Here is a 20674-nt window from a genome sequence, read left to right as displayed (position 1 = left end):
CAGAGCCATCCTCAGCGCCCGGGCCAACTTTGCTCCAATGGAGCCTTGGCTGCGGGAGGGGAAGAGAGAGACAGAGAGGAAGGAGAGGGGGAGGGGTGGAGAAGCAGATGGGCTCTTCTCCTGTGTGCCCTGGCCGGTGATCGAACCGGAGACTCCCACATGCCAGGCTGATGCTCTACCACTGAGCCAACCGGCCAGGGCCTTGCTGAGGGATTTAATGAGAGATTGAGCCAGGTCACCCAGCCAAGATGCACACATTTACAGTGGGTGTGTATAGAGTGCCACCCTGAGCACAGATGTCCAGGAGGCTCTAGCCCAGGCTGTGATGGCACACTTTCACCAGTCTCAAGTAAATTCACAAACCCTTCCCTAGGAATTACAGAATGACTTAGACCGTGAAACAAGCAGTTTACAAGAACTAGAAGCTCAGAAACAGGATGCCCAGGACCGCCTGGATGAAATGGACCAGCAGAAGGCCAAGCTCCGAGACATGCTGAGTGACGTCAGGCAGAAGTGCCAGGATGAGACTCAGATGGTGAGTCCCTTGTACGCAGCACATAGAGGGAGCTTCCTGAGGGCTTCTCTGTACTCATGATGACCTTCTCTGTACTCATGATATGGAGAATCCTGCTGGTTTAATAGACTAGTTGGACATGTCATTTGGAAAAGTGTCCATGTATTTGGGGCCTAACCTCAATCTCACCTGCCAGGTCATAGGAGTGAATAGCCTTGATTCCCATGAACCCATGTGTGTGGACAAACCACCTTGGCCAGTGCCCAACAGCATGGAGCTCCAGCACACCTCTCCTCTGCTGTCTTCACTGCTCGTTACAGACCAGGGAGGCTGTAGCCTCAGCAAATTGTAAACCCCCCTGAGGCCTCATACAGGCATGTTCAGCCCCTAGGAATAGACAAGCTGCTTGTTCTTGTTCCCTCTTGAGCTTGAGTTCCTCTTTATCCCCAAGTGACTTTCTGTCGGTCACATGGGGTGAACATGTCTGCCTTGTTTCTTTGTTTTGGGTGTGGAGAGAGGGCCAATCAGGACGCCAGGCATCTGGCCTCTCTGGGTTAGCTCGCTCCAGGACCATGAACTAAGAATTTACTCTTGGAGCCATATTTCATTTTGTTTTAGATTTCTTCCTTGAAGACCCAGATCCAGTCACAGGAATCCGACCTGAAGTCTCAGGAGGATGACCTGAACCGAGCCAAATCGGAGCTGAACCGGCTGCAGCAGGAAGAGACCCAGCTGGAACAGAGCATTCAGGCTGGGAAGGTTCAACTGGAAACTATTATCAAGTCCCTGAAGTCCACGCAAGATGAAATCAACCAGGTACCTCCCTGGGAGTGGGCACTGCCCAGGCTGGCTCTGGCCTGGGGTCTTCAGCCAAGCAGAGCAGCTGCCATGAGTTTTCATGTTGATAGGTGACGGGTGGGGCCAAGTGTCTGCCCTGAGGCCTCTTGTTCCCTTTGCTCTCACTCACCTTACTTGTGTTAGGTTCTCTTCTTGGAAACTGTCCTGCTGGCCTGGAGGTTAAGCGCTGAGAACTTTTAGCGTCTGTTCTAGCATCATGTTGACTTTGGCCTCTGCCTTTCCCCTTCCTTGCCTGAGTGCACCTCATTTTCAGGGAGTGCCTGGGGCAGGATGAAGGGCATTAAATTAACAGCTCATCAGGAGAGAGCCTTGGGTTCAGGAAATGAACTCTCTAGCCTGTGCTTTGAACAGCAAGAGTAGGATCAGAGACATATCTTAGAGTTTCTTCGTCTCCATGCAGTTCAAAGACTATTATGTTGGGAGGCCCCGCCCTATAATGAACATTGCTGAATCAGGGCCGTTGTCCAATTCTTCAAGTTGCCTGGACGTCCCTGCCCCATTCTGCTCCAGTGCGAAGGCCATGTGACCTACAGCGCTGCTTAACAGCGGAGGGAGATCTCTTTCCCTGCTCCCCGATATGTGACAGCCATGGGACTCCCTGCTGACTCTTGGGTATCCCATCTAGAGTGGGGGTGACATGTGCCCTCGGCAATATTGAAATGGCTATTTGTGCTTCCTTTCTTGACTACATAGAGCTCTTTGTTCTCCTTGCCAGTTTAGACAAAAGTTGATCGCAAACATATACGAGGGGGAGATTTCATACCCAAATTGTGCTTTGTTGTTAACATCTGTAGGAATATTTTAAGTCTTTTTAGAATTTGTAGAATTAGATAGGAGTCAAGACGTAAGTGGATGTTATTAATTATAGTGATGATAATAACAATAGCTGCTCCTTATTAATGTACACCCTGCCAGTCTCTGTCTTAACCATCATTTCCAGTGGTCCACTTTGGAGAAGAGGAAACTTTGGAGAAGTTAGATCACCAGCCTGAGGTTACACTGTGTGTATGAGACATTTAAAGTACATGCCGAGGTCTGTCTGACCTTATAGACTGTCTTCCTTTCCTGGGCCTCACATGCCTTCTCCAGGCTAAGAAGGAGCAAATGGGGTAATAAAAACCCCATGAAAGAGAATGACTGTGAAATACCACTTTGAACAGATTGTGAATCTGGGTTTTGTTCAATTTCAGTTTGTTCTGAATCAACAAATATTTGTTTGAACTCATGCCTTTCTCAGGGGGCTGTGGAGACAAAGTGGTCTCTTGGGGCCATGAGGAGGGCCTCATCCTGGTTTATGAGGAGTCTCTTGTAAATGTGGCAATGGGTTGCCTATTCCTTGGAATGAGTAACTTAGTTACCCATGTGAATCACTTGGGGTTGGAAGGTAGGGAAAAAATCTTCCTTGAGCTTTTTTCTCTAAACCCTGCTTGATGCAAGCAATGTCTTTGTTATGCAGGCAAGAAGCAAACTTGCCCAGCTGCAGGAAAGCCAGCAGGAAGCCCACAGGAGCCTGGAGCAATACAACGAGGTGCTCGATGGGACCCATGGCGCCAGCCTGACCAGCTTAGCCGACCTGAGTGAGGGCATCTCCCTGACAGAGAGGGGCAGTTTTGCAACCATGGTAAAGGTTGAATAAATGTACTCTAGTCCTGGGATTAGGTCCGACACTGGGATATGAGTGTCCCTCCCACATGATCCAGCATTTGTCAGCCTTGTTCTATCCAAGTGCAGGGTGTTTCTCATTTTCATTGCTGCTTTGAAAGGACCCAGCAGCCCTGCAGCCTGGCATGTGTGACCATGCTCCATCGGGACAAAGCATGGTCTGTAAAACCGCTTTTTAAAGACTTCCATCTCCATGGGCCAACCACCCAAATGTGGAAGGCTTTCCAAACTTAACCAAACTTGGATCAGTCTCCCAAATTGTGAAATCTACACCCTAGTAATGGAGGGGCTGAGAGAATGTGTATGTTTGTTTCCACAAGGAGCACCTTGAAAATCAAACAGGTTGATAAAGTCCAGAAAATGATGACCCTCCTGGGACATTTCTGTCTTACTTACAAATTGGCCTCGGTTCTGATACTTTGGTTATATTAGAAACCTTGGCACTTGAATCCAAACCTCATGAACCTCAGGGCCCTGATGAAGGCCCAGAGGGCTGTTGAGCCATTAGGTTGCTGTGGGCTCTCAGGCTGCTGGCATCCAGCAGGTGTTACTTTTTCCTCAGATTGTCCATCTTACTGTTCCCACCTGAGTCTGCCTTTGTAGCCCTGAGCCCTGGTGTGTGTTGTTTCCAGTTTAGTCTGGCTGAGGAGAACATCTCTGTGCTCTTGAGGGCGCCGGTGGGACGTGGTTGGTCTCAATGGTTTTGTTGTGCTTTGCTCCAGAGTCTTGAGCAGCTCACCCTGCGCTGCACCTCTCTTCCAGGGCTCCCCGCTGACCCCTCCCTCTGCTCTCAGCCCTGTTTGCTGCCTGGATTCCTTTCCTCCTTGTAATAATACGGCCTTTCTCTCTCTAAACTCAAGACTCTTTGTGTTCATTCCTTGACATGTTTCTTTTCTCAGTAGCCAAGTACTCAGTTCTAAGAATTTATGGAGAAGCTTAGCATCCCTCCACACATTACGTAGAATCTGCTGGCAGTATTCTCATCTCATTTGTCTCCTGTCTCTGGCCATCACTGCCTGCCTCAGCCATTCAGAGTCCTCATTCTCATGTAATTGTAAATGGGTGATACTGCCCTATCTGCTCGTGGGCCCATGGTCATCTTGAAAGAGGACTACAAACATCCATTCTTCATGAACTGCGTGGGGTGGCATTTCCTGCTTGGTGGCTCCCTCAAGTGTGCATTTCAGCTGTGCAGCCCTGCTCTTACTTGTTACTAGCCCCTTGCTTGACTTTTGGCTTGTCTGGTTATGTCCTAGTTCAGGGAACTTCTTGCCCTTAAACTCTTTGTCAGGTTTTGATAAAATTGGTTTCCTTGGATAAAAGTTGGCACTGAAGTGGCATTTGGCAAGTGGCCAGTGATTTCTTCTCTCCCCCACAAAGTTTTTACCTTTCTTTATTTTTGTTCTTCCAAGCAGAACAGCGTTTACATGATGGCCAATTCATCTTGGAATGTTGATGTCAGATATGTTACATAGAAACACAACCTGTGTCCAAAAGAAGAACTATTTATCTTGTACAAATACAGTTTTTAAAGCATTTTTTTGTTTGTTTGCATTTTTTAATAAATACTTTAAAGAGAGCTTTTTACTTACTCCTTAACATTTTAAGACTGCTCCAGGGGAGAGAGTTCTTAGTTCTCTTCAAGGGTGTGGAAGTGAGGATTGTAACCAAGATTAGTGTAACCACAGAACTGCACCTAGAACTTTCTAAGCCTGGGCACCTTAACTAAAATTACTAAGTTTAGTGTTAGGCTTACACTATGCTACTTTGCCAAGAGACACAGGATTCTTAAAGCCATACTTACAGTATATGTTTTCTCTCATTGGATGAAGAGTATACTGGCCTTTTACCCTTGACAGCAATACCCGACCAGCCTGTCCAGTAGACAGTAGGTTATAAGTCATCCCAGACTTAAGATTTGCTGAGAACTCCTCCTGAAAAGGCTGGGTTGTCTGTCGTGTCCAGCACCTGCAGCACACAGGAGCCAGTGTTATACTCCAGAGCTGATTATTAAATAAGAATTTGATAAGCTGGTTGTTCAACTTTTGGTAACTTGAAGTTGGCCACAATGTGAATATTTACATCATGGGAATTGGTAGAAGCTGCCTATCAGGCCCTTTTTTTAGAGAGTTGGTCCACTAGCACCCTGTTGTCCATCCCAGTTTAAAGGGAAGGAATGTCACAAACCCATTTGATACCCTCATGGCACAAAATTTGAGACTGGTCAATGAACTTACTGTTGAAGGTATTTTACCTCTGCCAAGGGACATATCACTCACCCCATGCTGGTCTGCTACATTCGCATCTCCCAAGTTGGCAGATGGCTCAGTTCTCATGGCTGGGGGAGGTTATGGTGTCTCTGCACCAGGGGAAATCTAGTTGTCTGCTCTGAGTCTGTGAAATGGACTCCTAAATCCCTTGTGGTTACCCTAAACACATTAACCCTCTTGGGGTCTTCTGAGGCTTCTCAGAATGGGAGGGAGCAGTGGCTGCCTCAGGGTACAGAGTGCCTGCTTCTGAGACAGAGTGCAGACCTGACTTTCAGTTCAGGGTGCTCGTGGCCCGAGTCCCCAGAATCAGCCTTTTCTCTACCATTCTACATTGGTATTTGGCAGTCTTTCAAATCAGGGAAAACATTACAAAAAAAAAAAAAAGACTAAACCAAAACAAGAAACTCAACTGACTTGTAAATCAATGCCAATTAAAAATGAAATAGGAGCTTCTGTTCTGAGGCCAAGCTGTCGTTCTTAACTCCCTACTTCATCCGTGTTGTCATCCCTCTTGAGCCTTCTGGAGCAGGTACCTTGCCCCATGGTACAATTCAAGAGGCTTATTTTCCCCCTGGCCTCCTGGCTTCCTTAGATTAGGACTCCATCATATATCTGTGTCTAAGAGCCCCCTTAGGTGCTCCTTGGGCACCCATCTTGCGATCATTAGCACCACAGTGTCCTTAGGAACTGCGCTCTGCCACCAGACGTGGGGCTCGCAGACTTCTCTATTTACTTGCCTAAGAACCTGGCACGGTTTCCTCACGTTGGGAAGGTTTCTTCACCCGGGCTGGAGGCTCCAGATAATCTTTCCCAGGTAAGAAAAATTACTTCATATTCATCAGAGGCCAGGGGTGTTGTTGGTTCATTTTTCCAAAGCGCATGGCTTCCTGTTAGCCTGGCGCCTCTGAAGACCCATCCTGTCCCCCAGGTGGACCAGCCCATGTGATAAAAAGCCTTGTCAGAAATCTTCTTTTGGCATCTTCAATGTCTTTTCTCTGTAACCACTGTTTGTATATTTTGACTGAAGCTCCAGCTCTTTTGTTTGGTTTTGGTTGGTTGGAATGATGAATTCATGTGCCCAGCTCCGTAGATGCCCACACACTCACCAGAGTCAGTGAGGATGTTGTGCTTTTTGATGTCACAGTGGAACCTTCATGTTTCCACTGATGATGTGTTTTTAGTAACCAAAATACACTCAGTATATCTAAACCAAGTGCATTGTTCCTGTGTATATTGCACACCCTCCCTTTCATGCCTCTTCCACTATAAAAATGTGCTCTTCAAAAGCAAGTCTTTTTTCCTTCTGATTTAAATATGCATGTTTGTTTCTAGAAATAAGCACTTTAAAAAAATGCAAAGTAGTGTATATACTCTAGTAGTTCTAACTGCATAAGTACTCACTTCCTCTCAGGATGTAAATAGCCAGCATGTTTCTCAGTGTGGAAACAGCATGTGTTAAATGCCCACACACTCTGAGATGAGGATGACTGAGGGAGAGCACGCCTTTGAAGAGTCTTGTGTTGCAGTTGAGTGGCTTATTATGTTTTCTCTTTTTTTGAGCTTTCTAAAAATATGACTTTTTTCTGTCTCAGAGATTTATTTTTTTAATTCTAATTATGGTAAAATACACATAACAAAATTTATCATCTTAACCATTATAAGTGTCTAGTTCAGTGGCAGTAAGTACATTCACATACATTCACACTGTGTGCAGAAATCACCACCGTCCATCTCCAGAGCTTTTTATCTTTCAAAACTGGAACTCTGTCCCCTTTAAAAACTAACTTCCCATCTCCCTTTTCCCCAGCTCCTGGCACCCACTGTTCTACTTTCTGACTAATATAAGGACCTTGTATTAGTGGAATCGTGCAATTTATGTCCTTTTTTTACTGGTTTATGTCACTCAGCATAATATGCTCAAGGTTCATTTATGTTGTAGCAGGTGTCAGAATTTCTTTCCTTTCTAAGGCTGAATAATATCCCATTGTATGTACATATGACATTTTGTTATTCACTCATCCATCAGTGGATCTTTGGGATGCTTCCACACAATGATTTTTAAATAAACTTATTTTAGAAAAGTGTTGGGTTTATAGAATAATTGTCTAGGTGGTTCAGAGGGTTCCCATATACCCACACCCAGTTTCCTCTGTTATTAACATCCTATGTAGCAATGGTCCCCAACCCCCAGGCCGCAGACCGGTACTGGTCCGTGGGCCATTTGGTACCGATCTGCAGAGAAAGAATAAATAGCTTACATTCTTTCCATTTTATTTATATTTAAGTCTGTATGATGTTTTATTTTTAAAAAATGACCAGATTGCCTCTGTTACATTCGTCTAAGACTCACTCTTGACACTTGTCTTGGTCACATGATACTTTTATCCGTCCCACCCTAAAGGCCGATCCGTGAAAATATTTTCTGACATTAAACCGGTCTGTGGCCCAGAAAAGGTTGGGGACCACTGCTGTATAGTACATTTGTCATAACTAAGTCACTGTTGACACAGTGTTGTTATTATTTCATTTTTATTTATTGATTTTAGTGAGAGGAAGGGGAAGAGAGAGAGAGAGAGAGAGAGAGAGAGAGGCAGGAACATCAATCAGTCTATTCTTTATGTGCCCTGATCGGGGATTGAACCGGCAACCTCAGTGCTTCAGGACGGTGCTCTAACCAACCAAGCTATCTGGCCAGGGCTTGACACAATATTATTAATGTCTATCTTCCGTGATTTTTTAAAAAATTTTCTTTAGAGTCATAGCACTTAAAGGAAAAATTATGTATTAGATCTGGAATTCTGCACTTTGCTTTAAATCTGAAATAAAATCCCTGTCCTGTCTTTTCACAAAATTTTAGGATGATCCTTTCAAAAATAAAGCCTTGTTATTTAGCAACAATGCCCAAGAATTGCATCCGGATCCTTTCCAGGCAGAAGACCCCTTCAAATCCGACCCGTTTAAAGGAGCTGATCCCTTCAAAGGTACCTTTCCTGGCTCCCACTCTCTCACTGAAAGGCTGTTCAGTTTGTGCCCTTTAGAGTTGTTCAGTGACTAGAATAGTTGGGGGGTATCATCCTCTGAAATGGAGAAGGAAAGAGATTCTCTGAGTCTCCGGGGCCTGAGTTTTCACCTTACCCAGTTAACTAAAGAGCTGAGGCTTCCAGGGTGTGTCGGGAAGAGCTCGTGGCTTGCTCGGCCCTTAGACTTTTTGCACCTCAGTTTCCATTCACTAGTGGGTGGCTTCCTCACTCCACTCCAAGGATTGGTAAAATAATCAGATACAGTAATGATTACCTAATGACTTATCCCCATGTAAACTTAAGGTCTTAACTGGTGAGTTTACCCAGAACCACACAAGAGTCAAAAATATCAAAAATTTTAGAAACAAGCTATTCTCTAAATTTCTCCATTTTTTTCCCCCCAGAGCAATACAGTATTTCCAGGAAGGCTATCTACATTATTGAGAAAAATGCCAAGGCAGGGAGTGGCATTGGGAGCCTTTCCAGTTTCAGATTTCAAGTGAAGCACATTAGATCCTGGGTGAACCAGGCAGCTTCTGAGGCTCAGCTCTACTGAGCTCCTTGTGGCTCCAGGGCGGACCACGTGCTTGAGGACTGGGGCAGCCAGGGTGCCCTGTTCTTGTAGCCAAGGGGTGTGAGGGGGAGACGAGACACAGGAGTGACACATGGTGTAAAAACAGAAGAATGAATCCTGGCTTGTACATTTTCTCTGACTCTACCCCATGTTTTTGTGTGTGTGTGTGTGTGTGTTTTATTTTTTTGTTTTTTTTTTTGTATTTTTCTGAAGTTGGAAACTGGGAGGCAGACAGACTCCTGCATGTACCCGACCAGGATCCACCCAGCATGCCCACCAGGGGGCGATGCTCTGCCCATCTGGGGCGTTGCTCTGTTGCAACCAGAGCCACTCTAGTGCCTGAGGCAGAGGCCATGGAGCCATCCTCAGCGCCTGGGCCAGCTTTGCTCCAATGGAGCCTTGGCTGCGGGAGGGGAAGAGAGAGACAGAGAGGAAGGAGAAGGGGAGGGGTGGAGAAGTAGATGGGCTCTTCTCCTGTGTGCCCTGGCTGGGAACTGAACCCAGGACTCCTGCACCCCAGGCCGACGCTCTACCACTGAACCAACCGGCCAGGGCCTCTACCCCATGTTGAGCAACCAAAAACACCTTTCATTTTTCTTAAATGTCCTAGCCATAAGAAACTGCCTCAGCCAGCGGCCTTCCCCACACTCCCACTTTGATATGCCAGAGTCATTTTTACTGTAGAGCTAAGCATTCCTCTCTCCCCTAATCTAGGTGACCCGTTCCAGAATGACCCCTTTGCAGAACAGAAGACAGCTTCCACAGGTAAAAGTCTTTGTTAAAAGATACATTTTGTGGACACGACCTTAGAATAGTCCCCTTCCTACCTTAGAATAGTCCCCTTCCTAGTGCAAGTTGAGGGCAGTGGAGAATACCTTCCAGTCTCCTCCACCAGGTCCCCCACCACATGACAGCAGGTTGGTTCATTTCTGAAGAAAACCAGCAGCGATGTTGTCACTTTGTTTCACAGTCTGGTGCCCTTGTTGCCAGTCTCCCAACAGAACTAGAAAAGGAGCTTCTGGTGCCAGGTGATTGTTGCACACAGCTACTCAGGCACTTGTGCCTGCTTGTGTCACCTGTGGCAGTTTCAGGGGGTCCTGTGTAGTATCTGCACCTGGCAAGACATCTGTCTGCACATCCCAGGAATGGCGGCAATGTATACTAGGAAGGATGGACAGCCATCTGCATTGCATGAAAGCCTAGCATCTTGTTCCCTCCTGGTGATGTGGCTTTCCCCCTTCTCCAGTCACCATGCCTGCAGCCCACATTCACAGGGCATGAACACACTGTGGTTGGTGTGTTGGGATCACTCTGCCTTTTTTATTTATTTATTTTCTTTTTCTAAGTGAAAGGAGGGGAGACAGACTTCCTCATGTGCCCCAACTGGGATCCACCTGGCAGCCTCCATCTGGGGCCCATGCTCAAATCCTCCGAGCTATCCTCAGCGCCTGGGGCCAACGCTCAAACCAGTTGTACTACTGGTTACAAGAGGAGAAGAGGGAGAGAGGGAGGGGAAGAGAAGCAGATGGTTGCCCCTCATGTGTGCCCTGACCAGGGATCAAACCTTGGATGTCAGCACACTGGGCTGATGTTCTATCCACTAAGCAAACCAGCCAGGGCCTCTGGCTATTTTTGTTGTTGTTGTTTATATTTTTACTGACGTAAAAGTCACATAACTAACAATTTTAAAGCGAACAATTTACTGGCATTTAGTGCATTCCCAATGTTCTATAACTACTACCTCTATCTAGTCTCAGAATATTCCCGTCACCCCACAATGAGACCCCTTCTCCATTAGTAGTCACTCCCCATTTTCTTTTCCCAGGTTCTGGCAACCACTCATCTGCTTTTCCATTGCTATGGATTTGCCCACATTGTTTTTATTACTTAAAGTTGGCTTTATTGAGAGATAATTTATACACAGTGTAACTGACCAATTTTAAGTGTATGACAAGATGAGTTTTGACAATTGAGTACAGTCATGTGGATGACAAACATCTCCATCATCCTGAAAGGTGCCTTTGTGGCACGCCAGCCCCCTCCCGGGTCCCTGGTAACCACTGATCTGCTCTTGGCCCTATGGTTTTTACCTTTTCTATAGAATTTCATCTAAATGGCATCAGTTTGTTCTGTATTCTCTCACATTTAACTTCTTTACTAAACAGTATTTATTCATGGCGCATTCTCTTTTCCACTTTCAAAAACACTTTCTAGATCCATTTGGAGGAGATCCTTTTAAAGAAAGCGACCCATTCCATGGCTCTGCCTCTGATGACTTCTTTAAGAAACAGACAAAGAATGACCCATTTACCTCAGACCCGTTCACGAAAAACCCTTCCTTACCTTCAAAGGTGAGTGACGTGGAAAGGCGGAGGTGCTACCTGTGTGTACTGTGCATGTGTGAGGGCAGCCTGCCTTTATCTTTCCCTGTGGGTGGAGTCAGGACCCCGTCATTTGAACTATGCTTGCTGAGCCTGACAATTTTTGAATGTGTGAGGCTGGGCGATTCTCTAGGAGCTAGGTCATGGGCCAAGTCTCATTGTTAGACAGCAGGAGGATCCCTGTGGGTCCCTGCAAGGATCGTCTCATGAAGCAGGATGTCATATCCAGTGGTCCAGGAAGCCCAGATCAGGCGACAGAAGTGTCCTGAACAGCTCTCATTGTTCTGTCCCTTTCTGTGCCCTTTGGCTTTAGCTCAGGCTCCCCTGCTCAGCTCTCTGCTCTGTCCCTGCCCCCACTGCTGCTCTGTCTCGCAACAAAGGCAAAACAAAACAAAGCATCACACGCTTCCACACACCAGCCCAGCCTCTGCACGACCACCCCTGCTGTCTTCTTAGTGCACAGCACTGATACTTACATTGGAATCAGACTGCCTTATTGGGCCCGTCATGGCAGGAGGAAGTCCAGCCCCACAGCCTGGCCACCCTTAGTGTATGGAGGCAAACGTGTGCGCCTACCGCCCTTCACCTCCCCAGTATCTGCTAAACCATGTGTTTAGCACAGCATTCAGACTGGGTTAACTTGGGTCAAATTAGGATTTAAAAAGCAGAAGCGATTTTTTGTGACTGACTAGAGAATTTTTGTGACTACAAATATATTTGACTTACAACCTATGCAACTTACGACCATTCGACTTTATGACCACAATCGCTAGCCACAACTGCTCCGTGTCTGGCAGCGCAAGCGTTGCCCAGCTGGGCGTAGGACATTGCTGACCAGCTTCCGGCAGCACTACCATCTCCATGTGCACCATTTCAACTGTTATCCCAGACTCGGTACAGCAATTTGTGTTTTGTGTCTTGGATATTTTTCATCAAACCCCTCCCAAGATGTCTACCAAGAGGAAATTGTCTTTGCAAATATTAAACCAGTTGTACTGGTAATGCAGTGTTTTACTTAAACCTGACAAATGTAAAAATAAGAAACAAAATGGTGTAGAGATGATACAAATGGCATAAAATGAACAAAGAAAATTATAATATATAACAATAATGAAAGAAAATTATGATAAAATATGACTTAAAGATTTTTATAACATCATTTCACAGTACTGTACATATAGCCTACTCAGCTTACGACCAAATCGTGTTACGACTGGTCAGAACCAATCGTGGCCGTAAGTCGAGCACTAGCTGTATGTGAGGGTGGCCTGTCGCCCCCCGTAGTGTTCTGGACTGCATCTCTGTCTCCATCGTATACATCCCTAGGTTTTCCTCTTCTCGGTGACCATCAGTCTGCACCACCAGACCTGGAGTTCCCGAGGGCAGGGGTTCATTTGTAACATTTCTGTCTACAGGGCCTTTCCTGGGATCCTTTTTTTATTCCTGGCTTTGATGATTTGTCCTCTCTTTATCAGTTTTGTTATCTTTCCCACAAACCAACTTTTGGCTTTGCTAGTTTTTTCTTGTTTATGTTCTGTTTCACTGGTTTTTGCTCTTTATTATTTCCTTCCTGCTTTTCTGTTTCTAACATCTTATGATTCAACATTAGGCCATTGATTTCAGACCTCTTTTCTAATGTGTTTAAAGCAGGGGTCTCAAACTCGCGGGCCGCATGCGGCCCGCGGAACAATTTTGTGAGGCCCGCAGACTAATCCATGAAGTTCAAAATATTTTGGATAAAATTAAGTAAGCCTAGGGGCCTACTTGTATTTTTCATTTCTCTAGCATCCTAGCTAGATATTAGCTTAGTTAACAGCAGTTGTGATGCGAACTACAGTTTCTGGTCGTTTTGTGACACTGAGTAAACTGCATGTACGATTGTGCTGGTTGTACTGATTTTTTTTTTTGTTTTCAACTGCAGTGAGAGAAGTGTTGCGTAACAGTTGCCTTTTGTAGACCTATGCTGAGTTGAGTTTGAGACCCCTTGTTTAAAGTGACAAGTTTCCTCTGCTTTAGCTTGCATTTCACACATTTTGATATGTTGTATCTTAATTGTTGTTCAGTTTTAATATATTTTCTAGTTTCTCTGTTGAACCATGGATGATTTAAAATGCATTGTTTTATTTTCAGATACTTGGTTTTTCTCTTTAGATGTCTTATGATACTGATTTCTAATTAATATTTGTTGTTATTAGAGAATATATTTGTATGTTTTTAACTTCTTTAAATTTATTAAGACTCATTTTATGGTCTGTGTTGGTCAGCATATTGCATACAATTGGGTGTCATAGTGTATAAATGCCAGTTAAATCAAAGTGGTTGATAATATCGTTCAGGTTGTCTGTGTCTTTTCTATGTTCGTTGTTTAGCTCTTTCTGTTGCTGAGAGTAGGGTGTTAAAGTTTCCTATGATCATGAAATTGTTTATATTCCCCTTAATTCTGTCAAGTTTTGCTGCCTACATTTTGAAGCTCTGTCAGGTACTTATACATGTATGATTTTTGTCTGATGCCGTGACCTTTTTATCATTGAAAAGGGATTCCTTTTTCCCCTTGGGTTATACCTTTGTCTTAAAATTTATTTTATCATACATTTAAAGTAGCCACTTTATGCTTCTTTTGCTTATTCTTTGCATCATCTATATTTTTCATTAATTTACTTACAATCTATTTGGTGTTAATATATGAAGGATGTCTTTCACACTTGAGCTTAGCAAGGCCAGGAAGTGATGAAGGATGTCTTCTGAGGTGAGTATGTAGTTGGGCTTGCTTTTCTCTCCGGTCTGGAAATCTCTGCCTTCTACATGGAGTGTCTAGTCCCTTAACATATAATGTAGTTATATGGTTAGATTTAAATCTAGTATTTTATTATTTGCTTGCTTTTTTTTTTCTTTTCTTTTTTTCTGAAGCTGAAAACGGGAAGAGACAGTCAGACAGACTCCCGCATGCGCCCGACCGGGATCCACCCGGCACACCCACCAGGGGGCGACGCTCTGCCCACCAGGGGCGATGTTCTGCCCACCAGGGGGCGATGCTCTGCCCCTCTGGGGCATCGCTCTGCCGTGACCAGAGCCACTCTAGCACCTGGGGCAGAGGCCAAGGAGCCATCCCCAGCGCCGGGCCATCTTTGCTCCAATGGAGCCTTGGCTGTGGGAGGGGAAGTGAGAGACAGAGAGGAAGGGGGGGGGGTGGAGAAGCAAATGGGCGCCTCTCCTGTGTGCCCTGGCCAGGAATCGAACCCGGGTCCCCTGCACGCCAGGCCGATGGTCTACCGCTGAGCCAACCGGCCAGGGCCATTATTTGCTTGCTTTTAATCCTCTTTGTTTTGTACCTCTGTGGCCCATTTTCTGCCTTCTTTTGGATTATTTGAATATTTTCTAAAATTTCATTTTCTTATATCTATTTGCCTTTTCACTATACCTCTTTTCATTATTTTTTTAGAGGTTGCTTTAGGAATTACCTTATACACCCTTAACTTTTTATAGGCTACTTGGAGTTAATATCATTTAATGTAAGATGTAGACAACTTGCAACCATATAGGTCCATTTATCCACCTCCCCTCATCCAGCAGCATCTCTTATGTTATAGCTATCTTGTGAATATAAAACATCTAAATGTTTTATAAACTCCATAAGGCAGTGTTATAATTTTTGCTTTAATCCATTGTATGTACTTTAAGGAATCTTTGAAGAGCAAGAAGTAGTCTTTCATTTTTACCCATAGATTTATCATTTCCAGCACTCTTTATTCCTTTCCAGGATCTGGCTTTCCTTCCATTATCATTTTTCTTCAGCCTGAACAACTTTCCTTGGCACTTCTGGTAATCTGGTCTACTTTGTTGTCATTCTGGAAGGATCTTTGTGCCTGATCTAGTAGTTTTGATGAGGAGTCATCAGTCTTTCTGATAGCTGCTCCCCTATATGTAATGCAGGGGTAGTCAACCTTTTTATATCATACTGCCCACTTTTGTATCTATTAGTAGTAAAATTTTCTAACCGCCCACCGGTTCCACAGTAATGGTGATTTATAAAGTGGGGAAGTAACTTTACTTTATAAAATTTATAAAGCAGAGTTACAGCAAGTTAAAGCACATAATAATAATTACTTACCAAGTACTTTATGTTGGATTTTTGCTAAGTTTGGCAAAATAAATCTTTATAAAACAACTTACTATAGTTAAATCTATATTTTTATTCATACTTTGGTTGCTCCGCTACCGCCCACCATGAAAGCTGGAACGCCCACTAGTGGGCGGTTGGGACCAGGTTGACTACCACTGATGTAATGTGTTGTTTTCTTTGACTGCTTTAAAGAGCCTCTCTTTATCTTTGCTTCTCATTAGTTTGATTGTGAAGTGACTAGATTTGGTTTTCTTTGTGTGTATGCTGGTTGGGGTTTGCTGAGTTTCTTAAATCTATAAATTATGTCTTTCACCAGATTTGGCAAGTTTTCAGCCATTATTTCTTTGAGCATTTTTTTTTCTATCCTGTTGCCTTTCCTTCCTTTCTTTATGGGTTTATGGTTACACATGTGTTAGACCTTTTGCTAATGATCCCACAAGTTCCTGAAGCCCTGTTTTCTTTTCATTTTTTTTTTCAGACTGGGAATTTCTACTAAACTGTCTTCAACTTCACTCACTTTTTCTCCATCACTTATTGTTCAGTTAACCTAGTGAAGTTATTTCAGATATAATACTTTTCAGTTTTAGAATTTTCACTTGTTTCTTTTGTATAGTTTCCCATTCTCTGCTAAGATCTCCCTTTTATCCAAATGTATTTTCCTTTATCTCATTGAGCACAGTTATTGATGCTTTAAAGTTGTCATCCTCTGAGAATTCCAACATCTAGGTCACCTTGGTTGGCTCCATTGATTGTCTTTTCCCTTGAGAGTTGGCCACATTTTTCTGGTTCTCCTATGTTAAATCATTTAGAAATGTATCCTGTGCATTGTGAGTGCTTTATTGTGGACACTGGATTCTGTTACACTGCTTCAAAGAGTTTGAGTGGTTTTGTTTCACTAGGCCATTACTTTGGTGAGACTTACACTTTAAACTCTCCCTCTCTTACCTGTGGTTCCATTCCCATGGGCCTTAGCTGTAGGCTGCCTTCAGTCTGCAGAAATAAGTCTGAGGCTTGGGCAGAGCTGATCATGGAATTTGGGGCTTCCATTCTCTTTCTCTCCTTTCTGGATCCCTGTCCCTCCCCCATGTGTGTGGTCATCCCAGGCCTCTGGTCTTCAGGCAGGAAGATGGTATTTTTTTCATTGAAGTCTTAGTCTCCCTTAGACTATAACTGTCAACAGAAAACTCGGCCCTGGCCGGTTGGCTCAGCGGTAGAGCGTCGGCCTGGCGTGCGGGGGACCCGGGTTCGATTCCTGGCCAGGGCACATAGGAGAAGCGCCCATTTGCTTCTCCACTCCCCCCTCCTTCCTCTCTGTCTCAATCTTCGCCTCCCGCAGCCAAGGCTCCATTGGAGCAAAGATGGCCCCGGGCGCTGGGGATGGCTCCTTGGCCTCTGCCCCAGGTGCTAGAGAGGCTCTGGTCGCGGCAGAGCGACGCCCCGGAGGGGCAGAGCATCGCCCCCTGGTGGGCAGAGCGTGGCCCCTGGTGGGCGTGCCGGGTGGATCCCGGTCGGGCACATGCGGGAGTCTGTCTGACTGTCTCTCCCCATTTCCAGCTTCAGAAAAATACAAAAAAAAAAAAAAACCCCAGAAAACTCAACCTTGTACAATATGTGAGTTTGAACTACGTGGGTCCACTTATTCCACTTATACATTGTTCATGGGTCATCTGTAACTTTTGTTTTTGTTTTTTTTTGTTTTGTTTTTACAGGGACAGAGAGAGGGATAGATAGGGATAGATAGGAATGGAGAGAGATGAGAAGCATCAAGAATTATTTTTTTTCATTGCAACACCTTAGTTGTTCATAGATTACTTTCTCATATATGCCTTGACCGGGGGCTACACAAACTGAGTACCCCTTGCTCAAGGCAGCGACCTTGGGCTCAAGCTGGTGAGCTTTGCTCAAACCAGATGAACTCACGCTCAGCCAGCAACCTCGGGGTCTCGAACCTGGGTCCTCTGCATCCCAGTCCTATGCTCTATCCACTGCGCCACCGCCTGGTGAGGCTCATCTGTAATTTTGATTTGTGGTTTGAAGTCAGCATATTCAGAGAGTGGACTGTATTTACACACTGATTTTCAACTGTGTGGGGAGTCAGTGCCCTCTAACACTTAGGTTATATAAGGGGTCAACTGTACTATTTTTTCTGCCAAGTTTCAATTTTCCTCCAAAGCCTTCCTGCTTTGGTTTCCTTCCTAAGCCTTCAGGTGGTTGGTGTTTTATTGTTGTTATTGTGTATTGTTCAGAGTTTATAGGTGTTACCCACAGGAGGGCATCAGTCTGTTGAGGTTTTACTGTGCTGGGGTTTAGTTTTAATGGTTTTATCCTCCCTGGGGCCTAGCACCAGATATACTGCATGTAGATGTCAAGAAAATTTGTGGTTGAATGAATGGAGGGTGCAACAAACAAACTGCTTTTCACTCTTTCCTTTCTTCTTTCACTCAGCTTGACCCCTTTGAATCCAGTGATCCCTTTTCATCCTCCAGTGTCTCCTCAAAAGGATCAGGTGAGACTGATGGCTTATTTCTATGACTCTTCCTCAGACAGTGGAAGGGGCCCATCTAGCTAATGATTTCATTTCCCAAACTGGTATATCCCCAGCTATTATGTCATTAGTCAATGGTACCCAGTCAGGGTGTGCCCACCCCTTCACTACCCACCACCTGGCTGCTCATCTTCACAAGGAGATGCTGGCGTCTTTCTGGAAGGGAAGCTGTAGAGTGGGAATTAATTCAATAACAACACCAACATTATTAGTTTCTCTTTATTTATTCTTCTGTATGAATCTTTGGTTTGTGCCTTGGTATTTTTTCCAAAAAGAATCTAAAGCTTGATCGAGGGTACTGGTTAGTGCATCAAGGGAGGGGAACATTTGCAGACTCCTTGCTTTTGGGAATAGACCTTTGCCTGGTCCTGCTGCCTTGCTTGGCAGGTGGCTTGTTGTTTATACAGTTTAATATCATAGGTGGGCGTGGGGGTTATTACTCTAGGCAAATCACCCCACCAAAGAGAAAGTTCAGCAAAAATCTCTACTCACAGGTGACCACCCCCATATCAGTTGTGTGGGTGGGGTCACTGTTGAATGGCTCTTCTTCTCTTACATCCACTCCTGAACCAGTGGGTCAGCAGGCACCACCCCATCCAGATGCATGACCCCAGCAGACAAATGTGACCTGGATCTCTTGCTTCCAGGGTTGTTGATTACCGAGAGGCAACACTTCTGACCCCAGGAGGTATGTCCTAGATGCCCTGTAACTCTGCCTCTCTTGGTGCTGCTTGCAGGTCTCTTTGGAAATTTAGACCCCTTTGGAAGTGGGTCCTTCAGTAGTACTGAGGGCTTTGCCGACTTCAGCCAGATGTCCAAGGTAAAGCCCCTCCCGTGGAGCACCCATGCCCCTACCCGAGTCCTTGTGCCTCTTGTTGTGGTCTTGTCATGGATGCCAGGTGTAGTTGTTAATGCCACGTGTGTATTTCCTCTTACTTGTCAGACTGACATGCATCCTCACACGAGGCCATGACTCAGCAGACAGGGTCTAGAAAGTGCCTATAACTGTGATCAGACCCATTTCCCTTCCTCTGAGCTAAACTGCCTGGGCCCCCAATCTCTTCTGAGGCTGGAACCATGGGCCACAGGCTGGCAGGTGGGAGGTGTCCAAAGGAAGTGCTCTGGGTGTCTGGAGCTATCTGTGGACAGAACCCCAGAAGGGTTTGGAAAGTGGGAGTTTAGTGACTAAATCCACAGGTGAAAAACAAACTGTTCAAGACAAACGACATTCATGCCATTGTTGGGCTGGACATTGTATCTTTGTGGATCTAGGTAAGTTAACTTAAGATGGATATAGCACCAGGTAGTGTCAGAGTGCTGTCAAGAGGGCCTTGGGGGAGAAATGTGGTTAGAGCTGAACCTTGAATATAGCAAGAAGTCAGGCAGTAGATCATGTCCAAAGTGGACAGATCCAGAACTAACGGTAGAAGTCTATGATTACTGAGGTAAATTCCAGAAGAAACTGCTAAGAAGTTGAAAATGTTGGCCTTGGCAAATGGGAAAGGCAACAGTCTGAGGGTCTTATGTTCTTTTTTGTAATCTTTAGAGCCCCTTGTTTTTTACTATGAGCATGTGTTTCTTTAATAAGAAGGAAGAAAAGCTTTCGGCATACTCTGTCTTGGCCTCAAATCCTGTGTCCAGCACATATGTGTGTTTTGCTCCTCCTTGGCACCCCCCCTCCGCCACTGCCCCAGGCAGGTGCCAGCAGATCTCACAGATAAAGAGCCTCACACCATACAGTCTGCAGCCACAGAGCAGTAGAACCCCGCTTTCTTTGTTCATTCTTTCTGCCTCCTGCCCAAGTACATCCCTGGGTGGGGGTGGGAATGGAGGTGGCCACAAACAGAATACATTGATGTTCTCCTGTTTTACATCCTATTTGGGGAAGGGCTCACAAACAGATGATTCAGAGGGGACTTGGGAGGGAGCCCCTGGAGGATGTGGGAACCATGTACTCTCAGTGAGGAGCACCCTGCTCATCCTTGCCACTACTCCCACCATGCCAGCTCCTCGGGGTGTCCTGCTTGCTGCTTGCTCCATGTTCATTCAGCCCTAGGAGCACACAATTGTCTGGGCGCTGAGCGCTTATTGTCAGCAACGTGTGATTGTGGTGTGTAGCTTCTGAGAAGCATTTGAGATTCTATTTAGGTTTTCAAAGAAGCACATGAGCATAACTGTCAAGGTATCAAATGCAGATTCTGGAAGAGGCAGAGTGTCTATGTGCTCATCAGCCACCACGGAGGGAGCTCAGAGGTGCTAGCCTTGTGGCCTCTCTTCTCTAGTGCCTGGAAGGAACGGGTCCCTATCCTTCATATCCCCCATATGGAAACTCTGTGACCCTGACAGTTGGGATGTTGTCTGGGATTGGCCAGAAGGCACCAGGTGAGATTGCCTCTCACATTTGCTTGTTGCTTTAGTGGCTGTGACATGTGCCCACAACTCCTTGAGTGGAGCTGTGTGCCCTCAGCTTCTGTCCCTGCTTAGCATGGTTGAGAAACCATCCCCTGAAATCAGAAAACTGCTGAACTGCTGCCACATGGTGGCAGCAATCCCCAAGGAAGGGTTTGTACTGGATTCTCAAGCTGTCACAGTGGGTTATCTCTCTGCAGGGAGCTGGCCCCAGAGGCAGGGGTAATGAAAACTAGCAGTAGTCCAAGTAGAACAAGGATGAAGGCACAAGGGAGGCCCTCATTTTAATAAGTATCTGAGTATCTGATAGAGGCTGTATGG

General features: G+C 45.3%; 1 protein-coding gene across 9 annotated transcripts in view; it reads left to right on the top strand.

The window, feature by feature from the left end:
- The window catches only part of EPS15L1 (epidermal growth factor receptor pathway substrate 15 like 1), a 128465-nt gene that overhangs the window by 83434 nt on the left and 24357 nt on the right, over nucleotides 1–20674 (top strand). For 8 of the 9 annotated variants that reach the window (XM_066348799.1, XM_066348766.1, XM_066348757.1 and 5 more), the window contains 8 exons: nucleotides 374–535; nucleotides 1133–1330; nucleotides 2829–2993; nucleotides 8162–8285; nucleotides 9613–9663; nucleotides 11113–11249; nucleotides 17845–17905; nucleotides 18682–18764. In XM_066348799.1, the coding sequence (XP_066204896.1) occupies nucleotides 374–535; nucleotides 1133–1330; nucleotides 2829–2993; nucleotides 8162–8285; nucleotides 9613–9663; nucleotides 11113–11249; nucleotides 17845–17905; nucleotides 18682–18764 (981 nt within the window). The remainder of the gene's footprint in view (nucleotides 1–373; nucleotides 536–1132; nucleotides 1331–2828; nucleotides 2994–8161; nucleotides 8286–9612; nucleotides 9664–11112; nucleotides 11250–17844; nucleotides 17906–18681; nucleotides 18765–20674) is intronic. The other variant, XM_066348826.1, reaches the window with a different exon arrangement.

Source organism: Saccopteryx leptura, chromosome 1 (genome assembly GCF_036850995.1).
Source record: "Saccopteryx leptura isolate mSacLep1 chromosome 1, mSacLep1_pri_phased_curated, whole genome shotgun sequence".
Lineage (NCBI taxonomy): Eukaryota > Metazoa > Chordata > Mammalia > Chiroptera > Emballonuridae > Saccopteryx > Saccopteryx leptura.
Note: the sequence above shows the minus strand (reverse complement) of the source record. Positions and strands in the feature narration are given on the sequence as shown.